Here is a 19,253-nt window from a genome sequence, read left to right as displayed (position 1 = left end):
ATGTGAGAAGGATCAAACAAACAAAAAGAAACTGCCAGTGGCTGTGCAGACACCAGGTGAGGCAAGCTGATGAAAAATGTAGGGAAACCCTCCTTTCTGTAAGAAAGCCACAAGGTCACACTTAGAGAGATGAGGTTAGTATGAAGCCTTTCGAAGATCATTGTGCTATTCACATTAGTGCTACATTCCTGCCTGGTTCAGGTCTCAGCCACCCGAGTGATCTCACCACTAATGCTTTGTCCAGGTGCTACACAGCAGTCACTGAGAGGACAGAGACTGGCTTTATTTAAGTGGACACTATTCCTGTCTGCACCTGTTTTGGCTGAGTGCAACGAAAATTGTGTCCTTTAGATACCTCTCTTCCATTAAAGATATTTTGGTTGAATTTGCTCTGCAGTGCTATCAGGGAAAAAACCCTGATATTAAAATTTATTACTCAGTCAAACTGTCCAGCTTTTTACAAGACTAAAACAAGGACCTGAAATCTGCCTTATAAGACTTCCAAAATCAATGCATTTAAATAGCATGCTTAAAAACAGGATAGCAACTTGAGGTCCCTAGTTATGAGAACTTTCTCCTTAGGGTGTTGTAAGATTGGAGGCCGGTGACACGCTTAACTTCTCCAGGAGAAGGCTTATTCCATGATATCTCATGTCCTGGAGTTGCATTAATATTTTGCATTAGTATTTGGCTCAAGTTTTCTAGTGGTCATTGTGACCCAGTATGAATCTCTCGTATGTCAAAGTTTGAATTATTTTCTTTGCTTGGGCAGAGCGTGCTGCTGAATACAGACCCTAAATAAGGCTCTTCAGAAGAGTCCTTAGGACCTTTTCATCACTATAGGAGCTTTCCACTGATTTCTCTGACTTCACTGACCTAAGACTGGAACTTGCATTTTAGTAGGTAGGGAAACGTCTGTATACTGTCACTTCCAGAGTGGATGAAGCTATATCATCAAAGCTGCACTTTCTACTATTTAAATAGAGCCACCTCCAAAAACGTAGTTCACCTGGTATAATATAAATGTGTCTTCTCTGGGAGACTGTGGTGACAGGCATGTTGGAAAAGGATCACAGCTCTCTAGACTCCCTGACACATGGGATGCAAAAATATGAAGTTAGACGTGGCCAAAACCCTCAAGCACACAATCAAGTCCGTATGGCTTAATATATCAGCTGATTCCTGGTAACTGCATTGTCTTAGCAAGCAAAAATGTGAGATAAATCCTGTTAACTAAGCCTCATCCATAGATGTTTATGCAAATGTGTGTTCCCTCCTATTTGTGATGGGATATGAACATGCAGAAGGAGGGTTGCAGGAGCTCAGCTGATGTGAGGTATCTCATGCTGTCTGGAATTCCCTTGCTTTGCCTGTGGAGAGGCGATGGCCGGAGGTTTGGGAGTATCTGCAGTCATGGCCTTGGTTTCCCTGCTGGTTTTCTGTGCAGAGAGATTCTGCTGAGAAGTATCTGTCCTCTTCTCCTTTTCCACAAAGTCCTGAATGGGAGCGCCCACAAGGACAGGCTTGGAGGGAACATACTACAGGAGTCAGCTTTGCTCCAGCTGGCTTCTGTCCAACCCCAGTTTTCTCAGAATGCAGATTAAAACGAGAGTGCAGCCCATACAGGACTTCAACTAAAGCCCTTTGAGGGTTTGCAAACAGTCGCCGTATTGTTGGGATTTCACTGTGGCTCTTCATTATGGGTTCTGGAATGTTTTACTCCAGATCTGCTCAGAACTTTGTTACAAGGTTCAGTAAGACATTGATGAGCAAGGGGCATATAACTATTTTTCCATTCTGTGGAGAAGAGTCCAAGAAAAGACTGTAGAAATGAATGACCAAAAACTATGACTTGCTTTTATAACTTTTCCCTTCCTTCTTTGGTAGCCTAACAGTTTGTAATTTTTCTGCTTGTTCATGCAGGAACTACCTCTTCAGGCTTAGTCTACACAACATTTCTCTTATTCAGGTATGTTCACTTTTTACTCTCTTGTTTTATTTGACTTGCTAATGAATGTTCTGTAATATTTTATGTACATTTTCAGAAGGCTGTATAGTGTAAATTTGCCCAGAGTGATGGAGCAGGGAGAAGACAAAGTCAGAACCAGATGCTTTTTCCCACTCCAATGATAATGCTGGGGGAAGGGCTCTTCTACTCTTGTCCATTTGGACAGCGCTCCCTGCTCTTGATTCTTGAGTGTTTGGGTGGTAACGGGATCTGCCAAAAATATGGCATCTTAAGGAACAAAGCGTGTAGTGTGACTGATACAGGCTTAAACACAACAATCAAAAGAAATCCTTGGCTTTCATTAGAGGAGATGTCAGCAACATGTAGGAGAAGCTTTTCCTATTCTTGTCCATCCTCATTTTTAGCCATTGTTGGCCTTTGTGCACATGGATTGCTGAGGAGCTGTGTTTTGCTGAATGCATTACTAAAACCAAGATTGGACTTGCAAGCATTCAAGAGGCAAAATGGGTTGAAAAATGTATGTTACCCGTGACAGAATGGAGGCAAAGAGGGTAAAGTTTGAAAGGGCTTGCAAATATCCAGCAGTATTAGGACTTTCCTCCCACTGCACTGAATCTGGAATTGAAAGATGCAGCAAAAATTGTTAGTGAAAACTCCAACTGCTTATCTTTAAATAAATAAATACTTGTACTCTGGGATATTTACCATCTTCTACAGTTGCTAGAGCACCAAAGATGTACTCAGCATTTTTCAGGCAGATTGAAGGGCCTTCCTCCTGTACCTGGCCACGCAAAGAAGCCATTAGAGTAGTATTGCCAGCCATTCCGATGTGCACAAGCCTTTTGCTGTTAGTAAGAGTTACAAGTGTAGCTGGAGAGAAGAAAAGATGTTTAATGGTTGTAAAATGCATTGAATCTTCCTTTAAAAGGAAAACAAAGTCCAGAGTTACCAATGACAACAATAAAGAGTTAGAGAAGCCGATACTCCCATTTGGCAGTAGTTTCCCTTTGCAGAGCCATATTAGCATGGCTGGAAGGCTTCCAGCGAGCACTCAGGAGAGGGAAGTCTCTGGAGTTATGCGAGGTGTCATACCTTCTGCAATGCCTGTTATCACACTGCCTGACACAGCCTCCTGTGCTTGTCAGACGAGGGATGCCCTTCCATGAAACCCAATTGTGAATCTCCCTTATACACTGCTGAAGTCAGGCTTGGCTTGGGCCCTTTTCAGTGCAGCGAGTTTCCTTTCCTACACTGCAAAACATGGGAAGTCTCCTTCTATGGCACTGGAGGATGCTGTGGGATCTCCGGTTAACACAATGAGCTTAGTTTGCTCCTGCTTTCTGGGTGTATCCGGTCACTTTGCAAGACTTTTTGCATGACAAAGAGAGCATGGAATTATGTTGACACACGTGTTGGGAATGATGGAAGCGATTGTTTCCCGACCTAATGGTTGCCTAAGTAGCTGCTTGGCTTGTCTCCATAAAGCACATGATGCAGCTTAGAGGCACCCCCTCCCACCTTCCCTTCACTGTGCATCATTTTAAAGATCAGATCAGAAAGCGAGACAAGAAATGCAAAGAATTTGTAGTTAGTTCTATAGGGGGTGAGAGTGCAGTTTAAGAAGTAATCACAATGCTAATTTGGGTTGTTTTGTATCTCCTCTTTGCTTGTAAGTAAAATACAGTGTGGATCTTGTCAGGCCTGATTTGGGGATAGTTTTTCATCTTGAGGTTGTGGTCTGATTTATTTCTGCTCATGGGACTTACTTTTCAGGTTGCCAGCGGTGCTAAATCTGCTTCAAGGTGCAGGTTTGTTTTGACAGATGTCTTCTCCCTTGCATTTGTGCTTCCATGAGGTGAGGGCAGAAACATGAGGAGCACAGTCTACAGAGACAGCAGGATATGCTGGTTGTGGGGCAAAGCCTGGCAGTGTGAGGAATATACCTCTCTACAGCAGGGTTAGGTGAAGTTTAAAGCTGTTTTTCACTGAGTGGTCTTGTGCAATCAGCTCTATCCCTAGGCTGCACTGTCCCTGTGGGGAAAAGGCAAGGGTACATTTCAGCCCCACAGCTGTCATGGAAAGGAGAGGAGGTCAGGGTGTTCCTGTGAAGGAGATGACTCTTAATTGTCTTTTCAGCAAGGGTGGCAACAGCATCTTGCAGCAGCAATATCCCCATGCCACCGCTTGCTAGCACAGCAAATTCAGTACTTTAGTCTCTCATTCTGTAATGGGTAAATTTACTAGCTCACTCTACCTAATGCATGTTTTCTTTGACAGTTATCTGTTCTTTAACCAGAAAATGAATATTTCCTGCCATTGAGTGGGCCATAATTTTTTTCATCACAGCATTACTTTATTCATTGCTTTCCAATGGGAATAAATTCTTCGTTTTCTGGATTTTAATCCACTTTATGAATATTGCGTATCACAAACCCAGTGTTAACCATGTCGTTACTCTCTGATTTTAGAAAGGTTTTCAGCTGCCAGACTTTAAAAGACTGCGCTCTTTCCTTCTACCTGTTGAATGACTGAGGAGGCCTTTCATTTAAGCCCAATGCAAAATCAGTTAAAATGAGGAAGAGTTCTCCATCAACTTCAAGGATCATTTTGTGAAACTGTCACTCCTGAAAATACATTTTAGGAGTCTTCAGTTCCAGAAGCTAAAATTATGGTATTACTTCTGAATCTGTGTCGGACTGCCATTAGTATAAATTTAATTTTGTAATCTCCACAGCAAAGAACACTCTGGAGTATCATGTAGCCACTCCACTTGGTTTGGATAGGAAGTTATTGTCTTGGAATTGCAGTAGACTAAAAGGCAAAATTAAGCATTATACGGGCAAGTTACTGGATAAGAGCTGTGTGAAAAGATAGCATTACCTTATAGAACAGTTGAGATTTCAGGGGAGGGGAGGAAGAGAGGTAGATTTTAGGATGTGTCAGCTGTTGGACCATATTATAAAGGGGTCATTTCTTTTCCTTTCTTAGCTCTCAGCTGCTCTACCATGTGCTGAAGTTTTCTCCTCACTTTGAATTTTCTGTTGGTTCTGCTGAGGTTGTTCCTCCAAGGCTGTAGCACTGAGCTTTTACATGAGAACTGGTGAGTGGAGTGGAACAGAAACTGAAGCAGAACAAGCTTGTTTCCTGCTCTGCAGAACAAAATGTCCCAACTTCTCTGAGATTTTTTTCCCCCTCTCTCTTTGTTTCTGAAATGTGTTTCAGAAATTCCATTTGGGACCTGAGAAACCTTTCACCAAATGAGTTTTAGTTGCATGAGAAACTTTGGTGGTGGTTAATTTTTTTGAGAGAAACATTTTTGGCTGAATGTCAATATCCAGAAGGAAATTGAGGCCAAGGTATTTTGGGGATCACTTGTGAATTTGTCTGCCTGTCTTTCTTGCCAAAATTGAGGCACATTGTTAAAGAATTTCTGAAAATCAGCATCTTGAGATGCCCCAGGCGGGGTATCCAAAAGCACCTGTTGATTCTGGAAACTTTGGCATGTAGCATTCAAATTCTTGCAGCAGTCAAGAAACATAGTTTTAAAATGGATACAGTTCCCTAAATCTTTTAACATCTCTTTTAAACAAAATCCCTGCAACATGTTTCATCTCCATCTTTAAATGGTCCTCTTGTATACATTGTAAGCTCAAAGTATTAGACATTTTATAGAACACATTTTTAAAATTATGTGCACTTGGAGCATATGCTGTTTAATTTATGCATGGGTCTGAAACAAGGTTAGCTCCTAATCTGCAGCTTTCACAGTGAGGCCATAGAAAAGTCAGTTTTATACTGCAGTTTGTAATTAATAGAGTAGGTGGAAGGGTCATTTTAAAAACATAAGCCTTTGAGAAAATTTTTAAAAATGCACAATGCTGATTAGGACTTCTTCGCAAGGAATACTATTCTCTGGTGTGCATTAAAAGCAGGCTACTTGGCAGGCATTTCATAAATCCCAGTGCAGTGCCTACCCCCTGTTCACCCTGATTTTACCTGGAACTTAGAGTTCTCAGTTGAACTGAGTGGGAAATGATTTTTCCAACCTTTTTGAGATGCCAAGATTTCCAGCCTTTTTGCACTGAGATGAAAACAAGACTTTTTGACATCTTTGTAAAATCTGAAAGAGAAGGAGATAGACACATGGTTACTTGGGATGCAAATATTCTGGGTCAAGTTATTTTCTGAAGCATCAAGAGAGAGGATTTGAATGTGCATTTCTCTCATCTCAAGTGATTGATCTGGTTTGTTGGGGCCTTCCTTCCTTCCCTTCCCTTCCCTTCCCTTCCCTTCCCTTCCCTTCCCTTCCCTTCCCTCCCCCCCTTCCTTCCCTTCCCTTCCCTTCCCTTCCCTTCCCTCCCCGCCCCTGCCCCTTCCTTTCTTTCTCCCTCTCCCTCTCCCTCTCCCTCTCCCTCTCCCTCTCCCTCTCCCTCTCCCTCTCCCTTTCCCTCTCCCTTCTGTTTGTGACCAAAAATTTCCCTCTGGATCCAAGGTTCCCTTCTGGACTCTCATCTGATAAGTTTAATAGAAACTGTTAGAATTTCATAAAATGTTTTGATTTCAATTATTTGTTTTAATGGAAGATCTCTTGTGAACAAGTTTCTAACCAGCCCTGTGAAGTTTGTATGCTGACCAGTTATATTATATCAGGTTAATAGTATTTAAAATACTTCAAGAGTCTGTATGTGTTCCCTTTCTTAAAAATAAACTGCATTTTAACAGAATATGAAAGAATAAATGGTGCATCTATTGCAAAACTATCTGGAAGACATAAGTTATTTCATCTTTTAAGAAAGACACAAAAATTTTGAGATTAAGATATGCTTTAATTAACGATCTAATATTTTTTCCTGAGGACAAAAAAATTAAGTGAGGGCTAAGTTCAGAGGCAGAGCGTGTTAGTTCCCCAATAGTCATAATCCTGAATTTGGTAGGATTGCCTGTGGAGTTACACACTGTCCAGTACCACCTGGGCTGCCAGAATCTGGATCCCCAATGACAGATCTACAATTACCCCATGTTTCATGCAAAACATGAAAATGCGACAAAACACATGACACTATTTGCTTTTGACATTTTGCTCCAAATTTGTAAATAAGAGCGCCTACCTTCATGTGGGCACTTTGGAGAATGTTACGCAGTCACTAGGGAAAAACTTGAACTTCTCAGTCCCACTGGAGACATAAGACTTAAACCCAAGCTTAAAGTTAGCAATGTGCTTAGGCAGCATCAGCTCTCAAGGCTTGATCTGAAGCTTATTGAAATCAATTTCTTTCTGCTGGTATCGTGGGGCTTTGGAACGGGCATTTTTTCAAACCTGAAATAGGGGCAAAACATTTCCGTATGGTCCTATAGCAGATGAACTGCAGCTACGTATCCAGTGCATTTCCGGTAAGGATGGTTTTACGCCAATTTTTCTTCCCTTAATCTAAGAAGCAGAAACATCCCTGCTACAGAATGAAGCTCTTAAACTGCACAGCTGCTGCTCCTGAAGACACACTTCCCTCCCTGCTAGTCCCTGGAGGGATCTTTAACTCTGTGGCATAATCACTGGTACATCAACAGTACATATCAACAAAGTATAGTTAATAATAATAAAACTTGCCTTTCAGTACTCAATATGTCACATAGCAACAAATGGAACAGGTTTCATATTTTGCACTTTGAATCAAACCGAGCATTAAATGCATTATTTTCTACTTACTTAGGGCTCAGTAGTGCACATTTATGTGTGATGATGAGAAACATGCTCTGCAAGTGTATAAAAGTGTGAGGCGAGGTGGCAGAGTTTAACTTGGTTTTTCTCTGTGTAGTTGAATAAAATATGATAAACAAAACCAATGGGGAGCAGTGAGTAATACAGTTTACAGCACAAATTGTCACTCAAGTAATCTTTCCTGGTGAAAATACATCACTGGGAAATTTTAAGGATTCAGAATATGTTCACAAAGCCCTGGCACTCATCAGAAAACTTACAACTAATAGATAAATTTTACATCCCCAAGAGATGCTGGATAGGCACCAGATGGGGCTTGGAGGGCCCGAATTCGTACTGCTGGCTCTGCCCGCGGGCGCCTGAGGGAAAGTTAATCTGCCCGGTTTATCTGCCTGGTGTTTGCTCGCGTGTGAAATAGGGATATAGCACTCCTTTATAAAGTGCTGTGAGTTTTGTCAATAAAAAGAGGTAAAAGTATTGTATTTCAGATTTACTTGCAGAAACATCCTTGAGCCAGAGCTGTACCCATTTTTCAAAATATCCTTTCAAAAATCATGAGGAAACTAGGCATTGATACGCAGCACAAACCCATGGGTGCTCAGAAGCTGGCCCAACTTTGCTGAAGATATTTATTTCTTCAATCTAGTTGGAGTGTCAAGATTATCATCCAATTTAAAATCCAGTTTGGGAAGTAATTTTGGGAAAGAGTGAGAATACTTTGCCTATTTTTATGTACCACTGAGCCGCCTGACAGGAACTCCATTTTGAAATGTTCAGGAATAAGCTTCACTTTCCAGAAGTCATTTTCTTAAAAGCAGTTTATTATTTGTTTCTTGCAGATTCCCAGATATATCTTTGAATTATATGGCACATATTTCTAGATAAAACATTTATTTCTTTATTTTTAGGCCAATGCAGTTCCCTCATTTAAAAACATAATCAAAACCTCTACTAGAGCAGATGCAGTCTTTAATATGTGGCTCATAGCTAAGTTATGATTGTCACATATTTTATCAGTACGCTACATTTTTTATTAACAGATTAACATATAAATCTATTCATAAATCACCTTCCAAAGCTGCACCTAAAACCTCTCACTCTCAGCCTAGAGGTTTAAAGCTATTCCATAATAAAGCTTATATTGGCTGAACAAACTTTCTGGCAAATTCAGCTTTTTATACTTATGGTTTCAGGTTCCCAAATAAAATCTACTCCCTGAATACACCCTTCCTTAAAATGACTGATCAGGAGCTAGATTGCGGCTTTCAGGTGCAGGTCTCCCTTCCCAGGATTTATCTGAGAGAAATTTGTACCTGGAGTGGGAGATGGGGGAAGAAAACAAGGCATGTCAGACTGGAGGTGACCATGTCTGAAGGCCACACTTCATCCTCCAAGGACGCACTTCTCCGGCTCCTCGCTGCAGGGAACTGTACTCTTTAATAGGCTCTGGCATAGGCTGTTCGGAACAAACCTTGTGCTGATGTTACTCATCAGCTGAAATTCAGAAAGCAGTGAAAGCAAATCTCTTTCACACTCCATAGCGTTGAGTGATTTCTGAGCACAACATCCCCCCTGTCTGAGAGAACCCAACTCAGGAGTCCATTTATAGGCAGCAAAGCTTTTAAGCCCAGGTTTAGCTTTAAATAAATGCCTGTTTTCCTTTGAGAATTGTCCAAGTTAAGAACATGCTGCATGCTCTACCAAGTGAGAATACATTTCAATGTGTACATTCATAGATTTGCTAAACTGGCTCAGAGTGCACTGCCTAGTTGTGATCAATGTAATTGCCCTCTAAAGTGAGTATTTAGTCATGGTATAGGAAGTTCTCATATATATATTTACATATATATTTATATATATACATATGTATGTACCCGTACACAGGAGGATCATATACATAGGGTTGTATAGCATGTATAGGAGGTTCAGGAACTATACTTGTTTGGATTCATACTTGGCATTAAGCAGGGCAGCCTTCTTGGAGACAGTGAAGGCCATGGAGCTGATTTACATCTGGAGGGGAGCTACCCTGTTACGCTTACACGGTGAAGTGAGGTTTGCGTGATGACTGTCAGCCGTGGATTGCCAGCCTGCTTTCCTGGGTAATTTGTTAGTTGTCATTCCCTCCTTCCCTGCCTCACCTCACCTAAAAGCCAAAATTACTACAGGGGTTTTGATCTTTGTCAGCAAACATTATGAGCAGGATTCAGAAACTGAGAATTTAATTAGCTGCTGAAGTCACTTACTGATAACAGTAGCATACTGGGCTCTTTATTTGATAAAACCCTGTCAGGCATTTTATGTGTAGGGAATAAAGACTAATGTTCTTACTCGTTGCAACTTACAGTCAGGACCATTAAACATCCTGTAGAAAGGGGAGGGAAAAAAATGAAAATGAAAAAAAAAAAAAATCCCTTGGACTTCTCATTTCTTGACACCAATGTTGCTTCTGTATCTTTGCAAAATGTATTTTGGTTTGCCTATTTATCCCTTTTTCTCTGTGTGCTGCTTCCCACTCCACCAGCTTCAGGAGGCTCTCGGGGATCTGCGTGTACTTACGCCCTGGCTGTCCCCTGCCCTGACACACGCATTCATCTGCGGCTGCTGTCAACAAATCCAGCTCTGCAGATGTTCCTGAGAGGCAAATCAGCCTCTTGTTGTAGGCTACACCTTAACTAAACTGACATTTATATAAACTGAGATTTATATAAAAATATGCTGCTTTTTTATTATTCTTACTTTAGGGATGTGGGATATTTTTAGACATGGGAGAGGTTTATTCTCTAGCTGCAAATGCTGGCTTACCACAAGGCACAGAAAGCGTTTCCTAGTTGCTGCTGTCCCAATTAGGGTGCTCTGATGCGATCGTTAGTGAAGGCTCTAATGCAGGACGGGTTTAATGCAGCACCTTCGCTAAGAGCAGTCGATGTGGCAACAGCGACCTATTGAGTTTCACACGCCGAGCACAGGGTTCACGCAGTCAGCTCCTGCTTCATGCTCTCCTGGAGAGGAGGTAATACCTCCCACAGTCTCTCCCCCCTTCAGCAAGCCCGTGTTTGTGGAGGTGGTGAGCTGCCGATCGGTGGAGCCTGGGGAGAGGTCCTGGCACCCTGCTGCAGCCGGCGCTGCGGTTTGCCGCTTCTCGGGGCTGTGCACTCAGTGAAGTGCTCTTCCTACCTGGAACCTGGTGCCCCGACCCGTCCCTGGCATAGGAGCTGAGCTGCACATGCTGGGGAGTCAGAAGTAAGAGAAGTCCTTGAAAACAGAAAGAACTGCATCTTACAAGACGAACAATGGAGTATCTGGGCCAATTACTGCAAAAAGCAGCAGTTTGGGTTTTTTTAAGACTGAGAACACAGAGAAATATCTACATTTTATTCTCAAAGCAGAGCTTAGGAGAGATCTAAATGATTCATGTCCCTTGCACTGGTTCTCTGCACAGGATTAAGTTTGACTCTGATAGCATCCAGTCATTTATAATGAGAGCATTAAAAAAAATCACCATTTATTGATTTGCACCTCTCTAAAAGGGCCCATGAATGACCTCATATGTTTTCTTTAAAACCAACTATTGAGCTCTTAGGAAAAAAAGAAAAGAATTATTTTATAGTAAATACATTTCATGTCAGTGCGTGCGTTTTTTCCCTAGATAAATAATCCTACTTTTCTCTGTTAGTAACAGTTTAGCTGATGTGTGTTTTACAGCTTCTTTTAAACGCAACAGTTCTGAATGACTAATATGAGGGGATTATTGGAGCCTGGGGCTACACAGCAGAGTCACTAACATGGCCTGCACAGCTGTTACCAGAGACCCAGAGCTGGGGAGCAGAGACAGGAACAGTTTGCTCATCGCTCCCACAGGACATCGATCCTGTCTCAAAACAGCAGGCGCAGCTTCCCTGAATCCTTTGAGAGCCTCAAAGAGCTTTGGCCTCCAAGGTTTCACCTACCTTCCCCAGGCTGAGCTCAAGGAAAGCACAACCCATATGCTAAGAGGACAGACAAGTAAACAGGCACAAGCTTGACTGCCTATGGCATCTCCAGCCACCTTGACTGGAGAAAGATGGCAAGTTTTCAGGCTCCAAAGCAGTTCTTCAGGGCTGCAGGAGCAGTAGCAAACCTTCAGCTAAACAACATCAGGCAATAGCTGCTGTGAGTTGCCTGCTATGGGGTGGGCAATGGGAGAGGAAGGTTGGGTTGTACCACTGGAGGAGGGTGAGGGATGTGGCTGTGGGGTATTAATGAGCTGCTGGGTGCCGCCACAGCTTGAACAGTCAATAGAAACAATGATCTTACAGGTATTCTGCTGCTACTGAAATGCTTCTTTCATGTAAAAGTTACCACATCACAGTTATAGCTAGCTATCTGATACATTTTCATCGGTAACGTGACCAAGTAGAGACTAAGCTATTCTGAGATTGGAAAGACCAAGTGTGGGGAGTCAGTAGAAGGAGATATGCAGAAAAATCACATATTTCACACCATTCTCTGCAAGGAGAGTTTGGATAGCATGGACTAGCTGCCTCACTTGTAGACAGCTGTAGGGAGGTAAGGTGGTTTCCAGCCATCTCCAGTCTGAGCTTTCCTTTCTCCACATGTGAAGCTGAGATAATGATACTTGTCCTTTTGAAGTGCTTTGAAATATGTGGCTTTCCGTTTAAGACCTAAGTATTATACATGATGATATGCACTTGTAAATATAGGGAATTTGCCTTAATCACGAGTCTGCAAAGTTGTTAGATTCTGACTCATAGTACATGTAATATTAAGCAGTTGTTATCTTCACCTCTGCTTTCTAGGTAAGCAATTATGCAACTTCAGCATGTCCACATGTTTAAAATGGACCCATTTTTCACTATTTTTTTCTAAACTTCTTAAATGAAAACCTTTTAATGTAAAAATAGAGTAGTTGTGGTCTGGTAGGGGAAAAATGCAATAAAAATGCATCCCTTCAGATAAAAATACTTACAATATAAGTAATTCTGTAAATTTGTTTAAAAAAGAGAACAGCTTGGAAAGAATTTGGGGGGAAGGTTAATAAAAATATGTTTTCATTGGAAACACTTTTGTGTCAGGAATGTGGATCAAATTCCATACATTATTTTTATTATTAATTAATCATTTCAGACAGGAGACAAAGCATGGTTTTGAGGTTTTTGAAATAGAGTGTTTTAATTCCTTATAAGTAAAGAAAAAGGCATAACAAGGCTGCAGCCATTTGAATAGGCTGCAAGGTTGCTCAAAGAAAAGTGGTTTAAGCTTTATTAAGAATGATAAAAAAGTTCTTAAGTTAGCCTGGGAGTATTAAGAGACAAACTGCAGTTGCCTAAGAGGAGAGGATTTTGATGCATGGGGCAGAAAGGAATGATCAATGGTTCATAAATACAATAGAGGTAAACACAGTGACAGCAGAAAAAATGTATGTGGCTAATATAATTGTTACAAATTTAGTAGCTCTTGCTGTGAGATCAGATACTGAGGATTTAAGAACAAGGCAGAAAAAAGAAAAAGGTTTTTTTTTTCAATACAAGATAAATGTGAAATCATTGAAAACCACCAAAAAGGAGTTAGACAGAAGAAGCACAAAGAAGTATGCTGCATTAATCCGGTTGGAGAATCATTTTATATTCCCTCATCTTAATTATAAGGCATATTCTCAAAACTCATTTGTGGAAACTTTGACCTTGGTAGATGTCAAATGAAAACGTGCTGGAGGGGAGGTGAGGGAAGAGCCAGGTGGCAGGGGGAATGTAAGGGCAGGACTCAAACTGAAGGAAATTGGAAAATAAATCCTGGGTTGGCAGGAGGGTGCAGACTGGAGAACAGAACAGAGGAGCTGGGAGGAAGGAATAAAAGACACTGCATCAGAGTCATCTGTGCAGGAGAAGGAGCAAGTAAATTCCTTGTTGAGATGAAGCTTGGCAGAGCTCACTACAGCATCAGGTGCTGACGTCTGGTGTTGGAAAAGAGGAGGCAGAAGCAAGGCAAACTGTGACAGACCAAGCAGGGAGTCTGAAGGCATCTGTTTCCCAGCCTTAGGAGGAAGCTAGGTGGATTGATGCTACGCACAGTGGTGGGGCTCTGGCTGCTTACAGTGGCAGCAGGCAGGGACTGCGTCCAGCTGGGCTGGGTGGCGAGGGGACAGTAGGGATTAGAAACACTTGAACTTTTGGTGGCGGGACAGGAGACGGGCAGCGAGCCATCTTCCCTAACATTGCAGTCCAGTTTTGATTTGAACTGTTGTGCACTTCCATTTTGCAGCAATAAACGTAAGACTTGAGAAATATCTTTTCGATTCTTGATAAATCAACTCCATCGCTTTTTTCCCAAATGGGCTCCTTGTGCTTCTCTGAGACAAGTATTTGATTTACATTGATCAAGTGCTGAACTCAACCACTGCATGTATTGCTGGTGATGTGATGGTATTTGAAATGTGAAGCTTTTGATGTAAAGATGTAAAGAAATTGAGAAATTCAGGTCTTTTCTGGCTTGTCATTTCCCCAATGATCTCTGAAAAGTGTTGCTGCATCTGTAGATAACTGTAGCCTGCTCAGAGCCTTCCAGTGTATTTAGGACTGGATGGATGTTGGCTTCACACTTAATTGGAAATGCTGGGGAGAGGAGTTGGGGGCAGCGTACAGGGAATTCAACACTGTTGGTTCTTCACTTTCTCTGTATTTAAGTGTTCCTTGCTGATGGAGCACAGATGGTCTTAGATTAAGGAAAAAATGTGCCAGAACTGCAGGCTAGGCTCAGACTGGGGAGTTAAGCTTGACATGAAATAAGCAGAAGGCTGTAATTAGCTTATCAGGAGCGTTAGGCACCTGGCAGAGGAAAGCAGATATGTAATGCACAATGTAGCTATAGAACAATAAAAAAGATACCGAAATCTGTTTTATGAAACATGGGGGACTTTTCATCACTGACTTCCTCTTCCAGCCCAGCCTGGTAACATCTGAAAGGTCCTACTTATTCTTGGTTATTAGTAATTTATCAGAAATCACATTTTCTCACAGTTTGTGATGCTAAGCACCAAAGCCCATAGAAGCCAGAGAGTCTAAAGGTCAAAATCTAGGTGTGTTGCCAAAAACTTTCCTGGGAAGCTTGCATCACACTTGCCTGTGCACCATGTGCACTCCCTGATTGCAAATATCAGTCATCTCACTGCTCCCTCTTGTTCTTTCTGTCTGTTTTTTGCAGCCACACATTGCCTTTCACCTTAACCCTAGGATTCAGGCTCACTGGGGCAAGAATTGCCATTTAATTTTAAGCAGAAATGCCTAGCAGAGTGCAGCTGAGTATTCCATGTGCTTCCACAGTACATGTCAAAGTTCTGGTGTCTAGGAACAGGAGTCTGGATCCTTTCTCTAGTTATGCGAAACAAATGGAAATTCAGACATACATCTGCTGAACTGAATAGGGAAAGTACAAAGACTCCTTTTTAGCTGAGGATTTAGAATTTTTTGCCCATATTCTTGAAGCTCAAAAACTATTACTTTAAAATCAGGAAGAGCAGGAGGGAGAGTCTGGTTTCACTTAAGTTCCCGTGGTACAGGCAGGCTCAGGCAGGATCTCTGTTTTCAGCCTGCCTTGCAAAACTTTCCCAATCTCTCTGGCTTGCACAAAACTGGCCTTGGCTAATTAAAGTAATCTCAAAGCTTTTGTTTTGTCTCAATAATGCATCTTTCACTTAATTAAAGATTTCCAGTGCCTTTTTTCTCTTTTGGTTGTACTACACCAAGCTTAAGTGCACAACCAGTAAAGAATGTTGATAGGATAAATTGAATCACGTTCACATTTATTTGTTTAATTGCGCACTGCCCCCTTTTTTCAAGCCAAGACAGGACTCAAACCATATTCAACCTCTTACACAATTTTAATGAGAATATATTGCAGTGTTTGTCATCTGAAAGAGTATTAGGCCTCCCCTAATGCAATAGATGTGATTTCCCTAAAGAAAAACAGGAGGCACAGAACAGTGAAAATGTCATCCTGAGTTCTTCATTAGTCTCTTTAATACTGCAGGATGTGCTGATTTTGACTCTTGAATCTCAGCCTAATTGTTGGGAGAATCAGATCCAAATTGGGCATTTCCTCAAACTTATTTTAGCTCCTTCTCAAAGCAAACAAATAAATGCTGAACAAGTATATTCAATGATGTAACCTGGAGAGGAATAAAGAATGCAAGACTTCCCCACTTTAGAAAGCTGATAATACGCAGAGGTTTCATATATGCTTCAGTGATTACATTTTCGTTTTGAAGCATATATGGGAAGATTGCTTTTCATAGCTGAACTCTCAATGTGGGTGCACAAAAATGCACTCAGTTGACTGTGCAGGATTTGTCCAGTCTGCCTCAGAAGCAGGGGGGAGGGAACACAAAAAATGTATATTGGAGAACCCTTAACATCTCTACATAGCAGTGAGCTTCAAAGAGACACGATGGCAAGGAAACCCAGAGCAGAAAAATGAAGGAGAATAAAATTGCCTTGCTTGATGCAGAAATACAAAGGAGACTATAGCCATGGTAAATTGATTTTGTACTGAATATGGGCTGGTCCATTGGAAGGGTTTTTGAACCTCCTACTCCAGAAATCATTGTGCAAAACAGTAAGAGGAGGCTGCTTAGAAGTCTTGTCACATCCATCAGTGGAGCCCACAAAGAGGAAGGAGGGATTTAGTTCTGAATGGCGACTCTGCCAAAGAACATAAAGGGGTGGAGATGGACATCTTTTGGCGGTAGAGGAGCCTCGAAGGAAGAATTGCCTCCACTTTATCAAGGGTGACCATTGCTGTGACTCTGTTTGTTGGCTCGCTTCTTGGAAATAGCTTGTTGTACCTTGTTTGTAGCAACTGAAGACAAAAAAAACCCACAACAAAACCTGTTCTTTATGAAATAAACAGTGCTGGTGGTGTGAGAAATAGTGCTGTGTGGTGCCCACCTGGCCAGTGTCAACTGCACCTGCATGTGCCTCGGCTGTACTTATATTCCTGACCTGTGCTTGACTGCAGTGGAATTTTTCTTTAATCATTTTTGACTCAGTGTATTTTAACCTCTTTATTTAGTTATTTTATTGATTTATCATATAATCTTATGTCTCTGTAATCTCCAGTACATTCAGTAAATGTTTGTTGTCATAAGCTATAAACTGAACGTGACATGGCAAGAAACCAAATTCTGCTGTGGCTGTTAATTACCCAGTATGCTAAAAGTCTTGTCTCAGTTTCTGTATGCTTTTGATCTTCAGTAATAGGAAACACTATAAGCCATCCTTCCTTAACATCCTCTGTGCTGTTCTCCAGTTCTGGATGTTGTCATTCATTCTAAACTGGCTACAGGTGAGAGCTTTAAGGTCTTCTTTTACTAGCATGCCAAATGTCCCAGTTAACTAAGACTATCAATTTGCATTTGGCCCTGTCCATGCTTTTGCATGCTAAAAGCAATAGAAATATCCAATGGATTAAGTTGTTTTCAAAAAAAGATAAGCATTCTCATACAGTACTTGCAACTAAATCATTGCAGTGTTAAGCACTTTGAAGCAAAATGAAGCACATCATCAGCAAAATGAAATCATTGTCACAGACTGACATTTTTCTTTACATAGAAGGATAAAAATACAAACACTAGATAGTGGAAACAGAAATCCAGTGCCATCTTTATCTCTTTTCTTCAGAGCTGTATCTTTCTTCCAAAGTATCATGTTGGCGTGTTCATCTAACATTGCTGCATAAATATGTAGCTGTCAGTCTAAGCTCGGCATATAGCCACAGCAGAGTGTGTACTCCTTCTTTCTTTACCCTTATGGACAGCACTGCAATCCGATCTGTTGCTAAAACCTGTAATCTGGGCATCATTCCTGGCTTCTGCAAGTCCTTCTGTTCAGGTATAGTGTCACATCCATAGCTCCTCGTGTTGCTGGATCACCAGTGTCTTTGTACCCTTCCACTGATTCCCCTCTCTTTGGCCGTATCCTTGTTGCATTGCATTAGTGCTTGTGTTAATTTTAAGGGTCTTTCACAGACCTGCTTATTACTTCCTGTAAGAGGCTCACCCCACTTTGAATCAGCCCATGAAGCCAGCATCTCTCTCCCCCTTGGTTAACGTGCCTTCTTCTCTTGCTTTCTCCCGTGTGTCCCCTTCGTGTCTCGGAAGAATCCCATCCTTGACATACTAAAACTCTTCCAGTTACGAAAACCTCACAATGAGTTATGCGTCTGGTGAGCTGTGACCTTTCCCTGTTGTGTGGTTATGCTCCGTTGTCTCTCTGTGCTCTGCTACCTGATGCCTCATATATTATTACGCTTTGCTTATAAAGCATTTTGGCAAGGCTATACCTACACAGGCTTGCACAGGGCGTCCTGGGCTATGATGGAGGCTCATAGGCGCTATGAAAACTGCAAATTTGGATGACAAAGAAAGTCCCATTACGTAAAAAAGCTCAAATTCTCCTCTGTGTGGAAGTCAGCATCAAGTTACAAATGTTTTACACCGGGGTTACTGAAAGTATGCTTAAAGCACTGGCAAGTCGATCTGCTTGCTTCAAATATGAATTTTAATTTGACAGTACCTTCTCAAGGTTGAGCTGGCTGCTCCATTGTAAGCAGTCCTTTGTACACTAAAATTCCCAAAGAGCTGAAAAAGCACAGGTTGTAACCTGGATGTGACTATCTTTATTATTTATCTTAGAAAACACCGTTTTAGTTTTAGTACTTGGTATCAAATGTTCTTTACTTTAGACAATTGTCTTTAATAATAAAACCTTGTACTTGTACAGTGCTTTCCATTTGGGTACACTGTATAAACCGTGATCTGTTAATCCTCATACAATGCTCCTTTCAGATAAGGTAATGCATGGTCTGGAGTTGTAAATTCCTACCTGACACTGCAGAGAGAGGGGAGTGTCTGATTTACAGACCTTATGTTATTTAATTGAATCTCCTGCAGGACAAATGGAAGTTGAAGGCACCAAAACTCAAATTTATTTTTGTACTTGAGACTGTGGCCTTGCCCCCAGATGTCGGAAAGAGGAGGACGGGATGTGTGGCATCTTGCCCATTGCTCTAATCTCTAAACCTGCTCCCTCTGTGCACCACCGATTCAGTGGATGCATTTTGTGATAGTAGCAAAAAAATGCTGTCTACGAACTCATTTTGTGCTAGACAGGAAAGTTTTTGGTCCTCAAGAGAGCAAAGTTCAGTGTTCATCTCTGCCTCTGACATGCTCGGTGGCTTTTCCTAGTCAGTTGACCTCTCTGTGCTTCTGGTTTTCCTTTCCTCCCATGTGCCTGTGTTGTCTGTTTAACTTGTAAGTGCTCTCAGACAGAAATTCTCTCCCACACCATGTTTGTATATTGCCTAGAAATATGGGGTCATAATCTCAGTTCATGCCTCTACGTGCTCCTGTAATACAAGTAAATAACAAGAGATTTTGAAACTATGAAAGAGAGAAAATCAGTAGCATTGACCATCCAAGAAGAACTCAAAGCAGCTCAAAATTTTCCCTCAAAAACTAACATTTGCAGTTGAAAACAGATTGTCTCTGTAGGCACAGACACACAACAGAGATGC

At 41.5% G+C, this 19,253-nt stretch overlaps 1 protein-coding gene across 1 annotated transcript in view; it reads left to right on the top strand.

The window, feature by feature from the left end:
- The window catches only part of SEMA5B (semaphorin 5B), a 132,576-nt gene that overhangs the window by 27,706 nt on the left and 85,617 nt on the right, over nucleotides 1–19,253 (top strand). Inside the window, 1 exon segment of the mRNA XM_050899525.1 lies at nucleotides 1,924–1,969. Coding sequence (XP_050755482.1) covers nucleotides 1,924–1,969 — 46 coding nt within the window.

This window comes from Gymnogyps californianus, chromosome 7 (genome assembly GCF_018139145.2).
Source record: "Gymnogyps californianus isolate 813 chromosome 7, ASM1813914v2, whole genome shotgun sequence".
Lineage (NCBI taxonomy): Eukaryota > Metazoa > Chordata > Aves > Accipitriformes > Cathartidae > Gymnogyps > Gymnogyps californianus.
The sequence above is the reverse complement of the archived record's forward strand: the minus strand, read 5'-3'. Positions and strand labels throughout refer to the sequence as shown.